Below are 11,364 nucleotides of genomic sequence, written 5' to 3' on the forward strand. Positions count from 1 at the left end.
AAGAACAATTTTTAATGGCAGGAAGAATATAGATGTTAACACTCAAGACACGTACCTTAAGATGTTCTCCCTCCTGAAGACTACCGATTGTTGGAAGAGAGTAAATCACCTACCTGTTTTAAAGCTTCTTACGACCCGGCGCTGACTGAAAGGCGATAGTGCTGTTTTTACCTATCACCTTCAAAAAAGTCTGTCACTTTTATCCTCAGTTCTAGTTGTTATATGCTTTGAATTGTCGACCTTATCTACTTTATGCTTTGGTCGAATGATTTTGCTATCACTGCTCCTTGACATTAGTTTCTCTAAGAGCTTTACTTTTCAAAAGTGCTTTTTCACTTAGCGTTTCAGTCTACTTACAAGCTAGAAGTCTTGAGGGATGAAAACTTTATTTTTCATTCAAATGATGGTAAATCAGCAAGGAAAAAAGAATTCTATTTGTATTATAAACAGGACATCTGGGTATCGTTTTAAATGAAACAAAAAAAAAAGTGAACTGATCTTCGGTACGCTGGATGTCAAATGGTACTTTTTTTTCCTATTTTTCATGGAAACTTTTTTTTTCCATGACATTTTTAATTTTTTAAAGGAGTTACATTTCTTTAAAAAAAAAGACCTAAAACTATTCCCCTGTCGGTAGATTTTCGAATATAATGCCAAAATAAATCAATAAAGAAGCACCAGCCTTGCGGCATATAATTATATTTTATCATAACTGCACAACAGTTCTAAAATTACGTACATCATAATTTTTAGAGACGATATCAACACGAGCTCTTTAGCACAAAAGTCTCTTTAATTTAATTATTAAATTTTAATAATTTAAAAACTTTTTGGCATAAAAAATTTAAAAGTAAAAAAAAATCTTTATCCGAAAATAGGTAATCTCTATTAGTAAAGTAAAGCGTTGTCCGTTGCAACAATCCGATGTGGGCCAAGGAGTTCATGGAGGTTAAGACTACACAATTTGATGATTAACAACTTGATTGTGGCAACGTGTTCAGCATTGCGCACAGACTGCAATGCTGAACACGAACCCATACTTCCCAGACAAGCTGGAATTCAAGCCGCCACTGGAAATTGAACCCCAGTTATTCACAATGGCAGTTCAGTACATTAACCACTGAGCCATTGCAACTCCGGCAATCTTTATTACCGTATCTTATATCTCCGTACATCTCGGTCTTATAGCTTTTTTAAAATTTTGACCTTTATTTACATATTAAATCTTGGACCTGGGCTAAAAAGTAAATATCACTCAACCTTGGGGCTCGGACCTCCAAAATTGAGCTTAAATTTATCTGTAATGACGTCGCATGAATTTTTTAATGCAAATTTTTTGTTTCATTTCTTTTACATGAATTATCGATGGAAACACATATCAAATATTCAAATGGTAATGTTGTATATAATGTTGTTTCGCTATATCTGGAAGAAAAGTGTTTAATTATTTATTTATGAAATTATCTGTGTATCACAACAATTTTAATCAAAACAATTGAAAAGTTTGAAAATGTTTCAAGTAACAATCTAAATTTAGGAAAAAATGTAACAGCAACAAAAACTTTTAAAAAGAACACTATACATTCCGTTAACCATAATGTTTATAAGCTGTTCATAATGTCATTTTTTTTTGTGGCATTTTGTATATCGAATGCCAAAAAACCGTATTTTCTACCTCCTTATATCTCCGTCTCTAAATTTTACAGTTTTTTTTTAAATTTTTTAAAATGTAAACAAAAGTTTTCAGGCAGAATATTTTTTTTAAATATTCCTGTTGTTTTCATAACATTTAATGTTAATGAATATTCAAAATATCTAAAATTTTCATTACTGGTTTTCATATCTCAATAATTACTCTAATGTCGATTTAGATATTAATGGTTAAGTTTCAAGCATAAATACACTAAATATGTAGTAGATGGTAAATAATTAAAATAATAAAAACCGAAACATGGTGAAATTTGAAAGAATCTCCCATCTCTAAGTTAAATTCCAAAGTAAATCAAAAAAGCTCTCTATAGATTTTTGACATCCTCTTCTAATCGTAACATACAAGACTCGAAATGTAAGAAGGTCAAAGATAGAAATTATTGTGAACGATTCGACGTATTTATGTAATATTCATGAAACAAAACTTATTCTTCTCCTTTTTCATACCTCCGGTTACTTTCTTTAAGCCGTGAATTTATGACTGGCTCGTGAGTGTTGAGAATCTTGTGTCACTATAAAATGTCTTTTCGAGTATTAAACAATTATTATTTATTGCTTTCTCATCTCTCGAGTATACTTGAATTTTAAGAAAGAAACAATTCAAATCACTGGATTTTTTATTTTTTTTATTTATTATTTTTTTTTTAAGCTTTCATTGTACAACACATAGGAATTTGTGATTCATTTTCCTTCCTTTTCTTCCCCTTTGAACACTTTTTTCTTTACTATTTTGATTTAGTTGGATGCTAGATGTAATGTTTAGTTTTTTTTCCCCCAATAAATATAGGGTTGTAACTATAATTTAGAAGTCGATTTTTTAGTATGCCCCTTAGTTCAGCGGTTCCCAATTTCTTTTGGCTACGGAACCCTAAATAATCAACATTCATTCAGCCAAATCTCAACTTTATGAGTGAAGTTTAAGGTAATTGTGAGCATTATAACCTACAAAAGACTGTATTTAAAATATTTTAATTCCTAGATTGAAGATTTTATCGTTTTATTATTAATAGTCTGAATTTATCTTTTATGTCTGACGGTTAAATTTGCTGTCTTTGTGCTATATCTAGCCTAGTTATGAATTCGTTTCCGGTGTATGTATTTAAGTTGAAAATGATTAAAATAGGCTGAATGATTGTTTATTTTGAAATGAAAACTTAGAAGAACTGATATAAACATTGAAAATTGTCATTATGGAAACAAATTTTTTTATCAAAGAATTTATATTTATTATGATTTGAAAAGCGCGATAGGAAATATTAATGGAATATTTTGTAAATGCTTGTTTTTTTATAATTTGTTCAACATATTGTTTTTAGAAATATTATATTTTCTTTAAAAAATGCCATTCTATTTTTGGCATTTTACTTGAAATAATTTCTGAAAGGATTTTGATTAAATATAAGTAATTTTAGTTTGTAAGATTAAATGATTTATAGATTATAGGTTTGATCTAAATATAACCAGAGATTTCATAACTCATCACTGGTAATAAAAAGTACTAACTCGTAGAATACCATTTGGGATTAGCTGCCTTAGTTAATCGATGGCATCTTTTCGAATCTCCCTTATGTTGAAAAAGTTAATAGAATTTTCAGACTAAGCATTTTTATTTGGTAAGTATAGCTTATTCAGTATTAGACGGCAACTTTCATTCAAGTTCTATTTTGAAAATGAAGAGTCTGTCAAAAATTAAGTTGAATAACGGTATAATAAAATATTTTTGATTACTGATTATTCAATTTTTAACCAAAATGACACTTTTTTTTCCTTTATATATATATATATATATATATGTATAATAAAAATTTAAAAAGTCTACCATGAACCCAATTGAGTAATTTACCTTAAAGAAATCTTTCAAATGTAAATCATCTTGGCTTGCGTATCATAGTTAAAAATTTAGTCGGCACGTTCTCTGACTCTCATAAAATGAAAAACTTACTCTGTGTGGCCAATTAAAACGGAAATAATAAACCAACAAATACAACATCCCCTCCTGCAAAACTACCTTGTATAATTATCTACTAAAAGCTCGACGGGGTATCGTGAACTATCGTGAATACTTGGCGATTTATGAATACACATTCTGCTTTGTATTCACTGTGTCTCCATTGCACCCACCCTGGTTTTTCTTCTTTTTTGCACTTTTTACTATCCACTCCCTCTATAAATGAAGACATCAAGAGACTTCTCGATAAGATTTTTTTAGTTACTTTTAGAAAAATCTAATCATTTGCAAATACGTGCTTCCGATTAACATTCCCTTTGGAGTGAGTTTCCAGTAAAATAGTAATCTATTAATTCTTGTATTTTGTTTCTGGGAATATCAGTCACCTTTTAACTTTATTCAAATGCAGTAACACCGAAATGGTATTCTTATCAAAACTGATAGCTTCTTTCGCCATCTTTTCTCACTAGTGGAATTACTATAAATTAGAGTTCCGGCAACTTATCCTCCGAGAATTTATTTTCAGTAATCAATTATGTTTTAAGGCTTTCTAAATGTACGATGAATTGATAAGTTGAGAACGCGGAGTAAAAACTTTTTGGCAGATAGCTTCGAGACTTCGATAAGGAATGAAGTAAAACTTATTGATTCATGTGTGTTAATCATTACGGCTTCTTAGTATCTGATTAACGGTATCTTTATGTATTCCTGTGCATTACCTGCGCTTGTCTTCCTATTTTATTGTGAAGCTTAGGATTTCTCTTCCAGGTGATTTTTGTTTTTATTGAACTGGAAGATTATTTCTATGTATGTCTTTATATCCTGCTCGTATTAAGGTTGTTGGTTTTTTTAATTGGAAGAGTTTGTTTCAATGGAATGAAGTAAATTCAAACTTAGTTGCAGAAAAAGTTTCATAAATTAACTTGTATGTGGGATATATCTTGGTTGACACCTACGTTCTTTCTTTTATGCTAACGTATTATTGAAAACATTTGATTCTTATTAATCTGTGGGATAATTTTGGGATTTCTTTCTTAGCAGTGTATATATATATATATATATATCACTTCGTTTTTACAGTTATTCGCCTTTCAATAGTAGTTGATTATGTAAGACCTTTTCTCGTGAGGAAACCCTCATTCATTAGTGGAATAAGACTAATTTTACTTCTATTTGTTAGAGTAAAAAATTAGAATCCAAAGTATTCTTTCTTGATACCAAGATATAATACCACCATTTAAATTTCATATTTTCTTCATCTTTCTAAATTATAATGGTATCATTCAGAGATAAAGGAATTGTAAATGATTATTTTAGGCGTTTCCCGATTAAATGCTCATTATTTGCTGACTTTCTATGTAATACGATCATGTTCTCTACCGTTTAACTTTCATGAATTGCATATAGATCGTTGTATTTAAATTACTCTACTCTGTTTGCCTTTCGGAACTCATAATATTCTGGAAAACTATTTTTTAAACATTAACTCTTTGCGGCCCTACGGCAGCTCTCAGACTCCGATTCTTATTAAGTATGAACAAAATTTAACCGCAATAAATTGTAAAATATTTTAGAAGTATTCCAAACACGTAGTGCCATTTTAAAATCATGAAAATCACTGCATGAAAATTTCCCTCTTGAAGCTGAAGAAATTAATTTTAAAAAGTATCTTTTGTGTTGTTTGAAAAGTTTTTCGGAGCCTAAAAAAAGCCTTTCGTTGACTATGAGGTATTTTGTAACAAAGTAAACAAGATCTTGAAATATATTGTTAAAAAATTAATCGTTGATTGTTAGTTGTATTTTGCAACTAAACTAATTAATTTTTATGGCTGAAAGCTCTGTTGAATTGCATGAAGGTTGAAATCAGAGATCTTTATCATCCAAAGTGATATTTTCAACATTATTTTGTGTTCCTATCGCAACACAGGCGAATTTTGAAGTTTTCTGTATTTTCCACTTAAACATTTTATGAGGAATTAAGAGGAAGGGATAAAGGCGTCAAAAATTTTGTTTCTTCTTGCAACAATTCCAAGTACTTAAAATTGAAATTTATACTTGTTGTTAAATAGCACTATTACAATAACAAACATTTTGGACGGTATTATTTATGCTTTAGTAACCAATACAGCGTTATGAACGGAGTATGTCTGGTCATATAATCTAATCAAGTGCAAAAACGCCACGACCGGCGTTTTTTACTCCACACAAACTTGACTGAAGGCTCTTCTTTGGAAGAGGGAACACTTCCAGTTCATTTTTTGAAAAAGGGTGCAACACTATATCGGTTAAGGAGGCTTCGCTGTTAATATTAAAACCATTACTTCCAGGAATTCTTTAATAAATCTATAATGAAGTCACATCAGAAATCGTTATTCAAACTACAACAGTGAATAATAGTCTAGAAATTGGGGTCGCAAGCGCAAAAATCAAATAGTTTTCAAAAAATGACTGAAAAATTCTAAAAATAGCTTTAATAATAATTGTTTGTTTTGGTGAGTTATGTTTGTTATTCTTTAGCGATGAATTCTGATACACTGTTAATCTTTTTATTATAGAATTTATTCTTTTAAGTTGCAGCGTATATAACTCAAAATAAAGAAAATATTAAGTGTATAAATAACATTTTGGCAAATCGGTGTCATTTGCCAAACTTTTCCCCTTCCTTTTCCAACTAAGAAAAAGGGACTTTTAAAAAATTTAAACTCTGTTTAAAAAAAAAAGTTCTTCAAATAACATTAAAAACATTTGCCTTCAAATAACATTAAAAAAATTGCCTTCAAATAACATTAATTAATATATATATATCGTTTTAATTATTATTTTTAAAACTTTAGGGCGAATAACTCTAAACTTCTTGCACTTTATTAAATACCTATTTACCCCCTCAACATTAATCGTAAGATAACTCTAATAAAAGATGCGCAATATACTAACAGTCCCTATTTTCTGTCGCTATATTATGTATACTTTACCAGAAGTTCACTGTCGTACTAAATGCCACATTTATGTTCTACTCGTTTGATACATCTGACCTCTCTGCATGCCTCTACTTTTTATAAATATAGCTTTTCAGTGCTTTGAATGCCAAAATCTTTTACCAATCAATTGTTTCTCACGTGTGACTACACAATACTCCTGTTGCGAAGTGCCATCAAATAGTAAGGGAAATCTAAATTTCTTGAACGAAACTTCAGACATAAAATTCTTATTTTGAGGGTGGTCTTAAATTTATGTGACATGGTGTCTGGCTTCTGTTATCGTCATTTTTTCTTTTCGGATTTCACTTCTGGCTAAATCTCAGTGCAATCTGACCAAATTGCAATGGTAAAACCAAATTGAAAAGGAGTCACTTACAGTAAATTAACCCTTTGACGCAGATGGGACATCGGTTTTTATATATTTTTTCTGACGTTCTAATTACGAGCGAAATATACTTTGGTATGTTTTAAATTTTTTTAAAAAAAACTGTCTAAAAGTTACTAAAAAATCTGCTTAGATTATCGGAATTATATTTGTACAAATATTTTAAAATCCAAAAAGAAAAAAGAAAAAAAGGTAGTTTGTAATTTTTTTTTCATTCGTATTCAGAAATTTTATCAATAATTGATTTTGTAAATTACAGTTATTTATCATTGAAATTACTTTCTCTCTTAGATTTAAATAAGTGCAAATTTGAAAAATTATTGTTTGGAAGATATAATATCACCTTTAATACAGAAAGAGACCGTGGTGTTTAGCGCTGTAATTCATACCCATGAATTATTTAAATGCTAATTATAATATATTTTACTTATTTTGACCTAAATTAATTCAAAATAGGGGGAAAAATATGTTTAATAAGAATTCTGCTTCAAAGGAGAATAATAAGTGTAACTTTTTTCAAATGTACAAAACTGAATAGAACGATTATTGTAGTTCTGAAAAAAAAGGTATATGCTACTTAATCTCGTTCTCAAATTGATCATTCATATATATTTAACGTTATTATAATAATTTTGTTCTTAATGATTGTTATTTACAATAAAAAATATTGCATATTTTATTTTTTTATTTTGTTTCATTTTTTAGGATGCTGCTGCAGTGTGCAAAGAGTACATGGAACGTGATCCCAATAATCTCAACTTCACTGCTTTGTCATTTGGTGCCCTGTAAGTTAACTTTTATTTAAACCATACTTGTGTGTGAACAAGAAACTATCTGGGCTAATTACCTGTAGGTTGTTTATATAGTGTTATATTAAACTATGTGTAATATAGCGTGATAATATTTATTATTATACTATTGAAACAGGTAAGTATTCTTGAGTTTTTTATTTTGCCCCTCCTTTATTAAATGTATTAGATTAAATTTTCCCGAAAAAACTCAAACTCCATAAATTAAAATATAATAAACTGGAAATGAAGTTTAAATGATTTTGTGAATGTTGTTCTTTTTAAAAACCAAATGTCAAAGGACATTTTGTCTTCTACACCTTTCAAAGCTTGAAACAAACGCAGTGTTGTAAATGTTATCTAATAATTTCAATTTACCCTATTTGCTTCAGAACCAGAATTTTTGAATTTCAAACATTAGTTTTGCTCCAAAGTAAACATTTCGCAGTAGTTTTGTCTCTTCTATTTCAACCTGTTTGGTTCAACGAAATGAAAAATTAATTTTCGCTACAAAAATGGAATTTTTTAATTTAAAAATATTAGTTTGGCTTTTATCATTGCCAAATTTTTATGTTGCATTGAAAAAAAAGTTCCGATAGCAATTTTATCTGTTGCTCCATAAGTATAATAATTTACACTTCATTCTGAACTGGGAAAATTGCTTCAATATCAATAGAAATTGCTACTTCAACAAAATGACGAACTTAAAAGTTACTAATAATATTCATTTAGCATGATATTTAAGTTGTGTTACTAAGTAGTGTATTAGAATTCAGTTCTTGTAATCTTTTATTGGGAAGTGAATCAATTTTGTCCTTTCTGTTACAAGTGAATCGACAATCAGTTACCTATCTATATAAATTTGCTGTTTATAACTTTAAACTTTCTAAAACATGACTAATAAATTGTGGCTTTAAAAACATTTTGTGCTTGATATACTCCAACAATACAGAAAAAAAATTTCATTTTAAATTAATTTAAATCGTTTTTACACCCAGATCATGACTTCCTAAAATACTATTACAGGATTGAGGCACTAAAGAATTTGTTTGACTTTATTTCTTTTTTAAATATACTACAATAGACTTAACATGCATATGTCACCATTAATTTAAAATGAAAGAAAGAGCATTCAAAATAAATATTAGAAACAAAACTGCTATAGAAACGTATTGAAAAACATACAGTCCTCCAGTTCCTTCCCTTTTTTTTAACGAGCTAGATTTGCAACCTTTATTGGTTCTAAATAATTGAATCTCTTTATTTGCAATAATCTGAGTTCCGCCCGAATCGGCGTGGCTCATAGTTAATGGCCTGGTGTTGCCAATAACCTATCGAAAGCGTTTAGGAGATCCGTTATTGAGTTTGTTATCACACCTCGAACTATCTAAACACATTTCTCTTCTAAGGGGGTGCTTACGTCGTGACCAAACGATTATTGTACCTCTCGCCAAAATAGATATCACGACGTTTGGCACGCGCTCTCTTCTTACTTTTTGTATTATCTTTTTTGCCTTAATTGCATTTTTTATTGACTCAACATTCGGTCAGAGCGTCGTGACTCCGGCACGTGGACTATGTCACGACCCGACGATCACGATTTTGCCGACTCTTCTTCAATATTTGTGGCGATCTTCCGTTCCTCTTAAACTGAAAGAAGCCGCCTAAGGCCACATCCTCACACATTTTGCTTCATAAGTTGAATGGTTAGTCATGTAATTTATTTGCGCGCAGGTAAAGCTAATAACTAATTGGCATTTTTCTTGTCTCCTCGTGTCTTCAGGCTATGGCTATGCTTTTGACGAAAGTTGTAAGCTTTCCCATCCAGCTATGAAAAATATGTGATTGCCATTAGAAGTGAAAGAGGCGCGATTTTATTTTTATAAAGAATTACCTTTTAACAGTTTTCATGTCAGCTTACAGCTAATTCTCTTCAATTCAATTAGTATATTTTATTTAAAAATCTTCATTACTTTTAGCTTTCTTTAATTACCTTTCGTTCTCTAATGAGTGAGATTGAAATTTTTAACGTTTTTCAATCATATTTGTAATTGCTAAATATTCCTAGCTTTCTCATTTTTCTATTCGTAGTTTTTTTCAGCTATTTAATCATCATTATATGGGTAGTTTTTATCGATATTATCTTAGAAAGCTTTCTTATTGAGTCATTAAACATTTACGTGGCTTTTTTTCCCCTAGACTTTGTTCTGTGATAATTAGCAAGGAAGATACGGCTAATTAAAGATTTAAATCTAGCCTACCTCCCAAGACAGTTGAACTTCTGTAGAGAGCGCTAAAACATTAGTATCAAAACCTTATTTAGACTAAATTTTATTTAGATGTGTTACATAAATATTTTTTGTCATCCTGATGAAATGTTCAAAAATGAATATTTCCAAAATATTAAGGGCTTACTAGTGTGGAACCTTGCCTATTTAAAATCTTAACTTTTGTGTCTTTATATTTTTTTTTCTAGACACTTTGAATGCATTATATTAAAATATCTTATGTCATTTTTTTTCAGGTTCTAACTATCTGATAGTTAGAGAGCTTGATCATCGTTCTTTTTGTTCGTGAAATTTTTTGTCAGTGATTTCATTATGTTTATCTTTGTTATATTATTTTCTAAGGTGTTTAATATCTCTCGATTGCCACTTAATCTGAACATATGGATTCAATAGATTCTATGCTCTTTAAACCCTTTGCGCTCGAAACAAAGTTAGGCTAAAAAAAAAATTGTGTGAAAGGAAAGTAGAAAAGATTAATAATGAAATAAGGTTAACAGAACTGTTTCATAATACGTAGGATAAAATAGAAGTTGGCAAAAAAAAATATATATATATATATATATTTAGCATAAATTTGCTACCACTTCATTACGATGTTTGTTATGCCAAATCTTCCAGCTAAAAGCTGTTTCAGCTCGAAAGCTCTGACTTTTACATTGATTATTTCTGATTATTTAATGTCAATTCGTTAAAACAAATGAATCTTGAGTAAGAAGGGGAAGTTCTCACAATGACATAAAGTTAACAGAACAATTTGCATATCTATATACAGTTATTTACAAAATATATTATTAATTATTACAATATAAAAATTTCAACATTTCTTTTTTCGGTTCTTCTTCAGTATAATCGGCACATCCAATTCATATTTTTTTTCTCTAATCCTATTCCAAAGTTTTTAATAATGAAAGATATAACCCTGCCGCAAACAGCTTAGAGTGGTAACCTAGACTTCCATACGAGTGCAAAGGGTTTGTGGCCAATATCAGTGTCATTTTTTTAAATAAGAAATAACTATTGATATGCTTAAGTGTATTACCTACTGCTCCATTTATGTTTATGGAATTAAAAAAAATATTTTTTTAATTATAAATACTTTTTAAAAAAATATCAAATATTACATTGCAAATACTTTTATTTCAAAAACTCCCATGTTTGCAAGCAAACAAAAAATAAAACGAAATCTAGTTGAGTTTTCGTAAACATTTTAAAAAAAATTTATTTATGCGTTAAAAATAGCTATTTATTTTAGCGATTCATTGACTAA

The 11,364-nt window shown here is 29.4% G+C and overlaps 1 protein-coding gene across 2 annotated transcripts in view; it reads left to right on the forward strand.

Annotated features, from left to right (window-relative positions):
- The window catches only part of LOC107450099 (ubiquitin carboxyl-terminal hydrolase isozyme L3), a 91,611-nt gene extending 80,453 nt beyond the window's left edge, over positions 1-11,158 (forward strand). Inside the window, exons 7-8 of one of the 2 annotated variants that reach the window (XM_071187481.2) lie at positions 7,727-7,806; positions 10,334-11,158. In XM_071187481.2, coding sequence (XP_071043582.2) covers positions 7,727-7,806; positions 10,334-10,340 — 87 coding nt within the window. In that variant the 3' untranslated portion in view covers positions 10,341-11,158. Of the gene's footprint in view, positions 1-7,726; positions 7,811-10,333 lie in introns of those variants that run through there. The other variant, XM_016065825.4, reaches the window with a different exon arrangement.
- Positions 11,159-11,364: the final 206 nt, after the last annotated feature.

Source organism: Parasteatoda tepidariorum, chromosome 11 (assembly GCF_982258835.1).
Source record: "Parasteatoda tepidariorum strain Cologne lab strain chromosome 11, Ptep-v5.0, whole genome shotgun sequence".
In the NCBI taxonomy this organism is placed as follows: domain Eukaryota; kingdom Metazoa; phylum Arthropoda; class Arachnida; order Araneae; family Theridiidae; genus Parasteatoda; species Parasteatoda tepidariorum.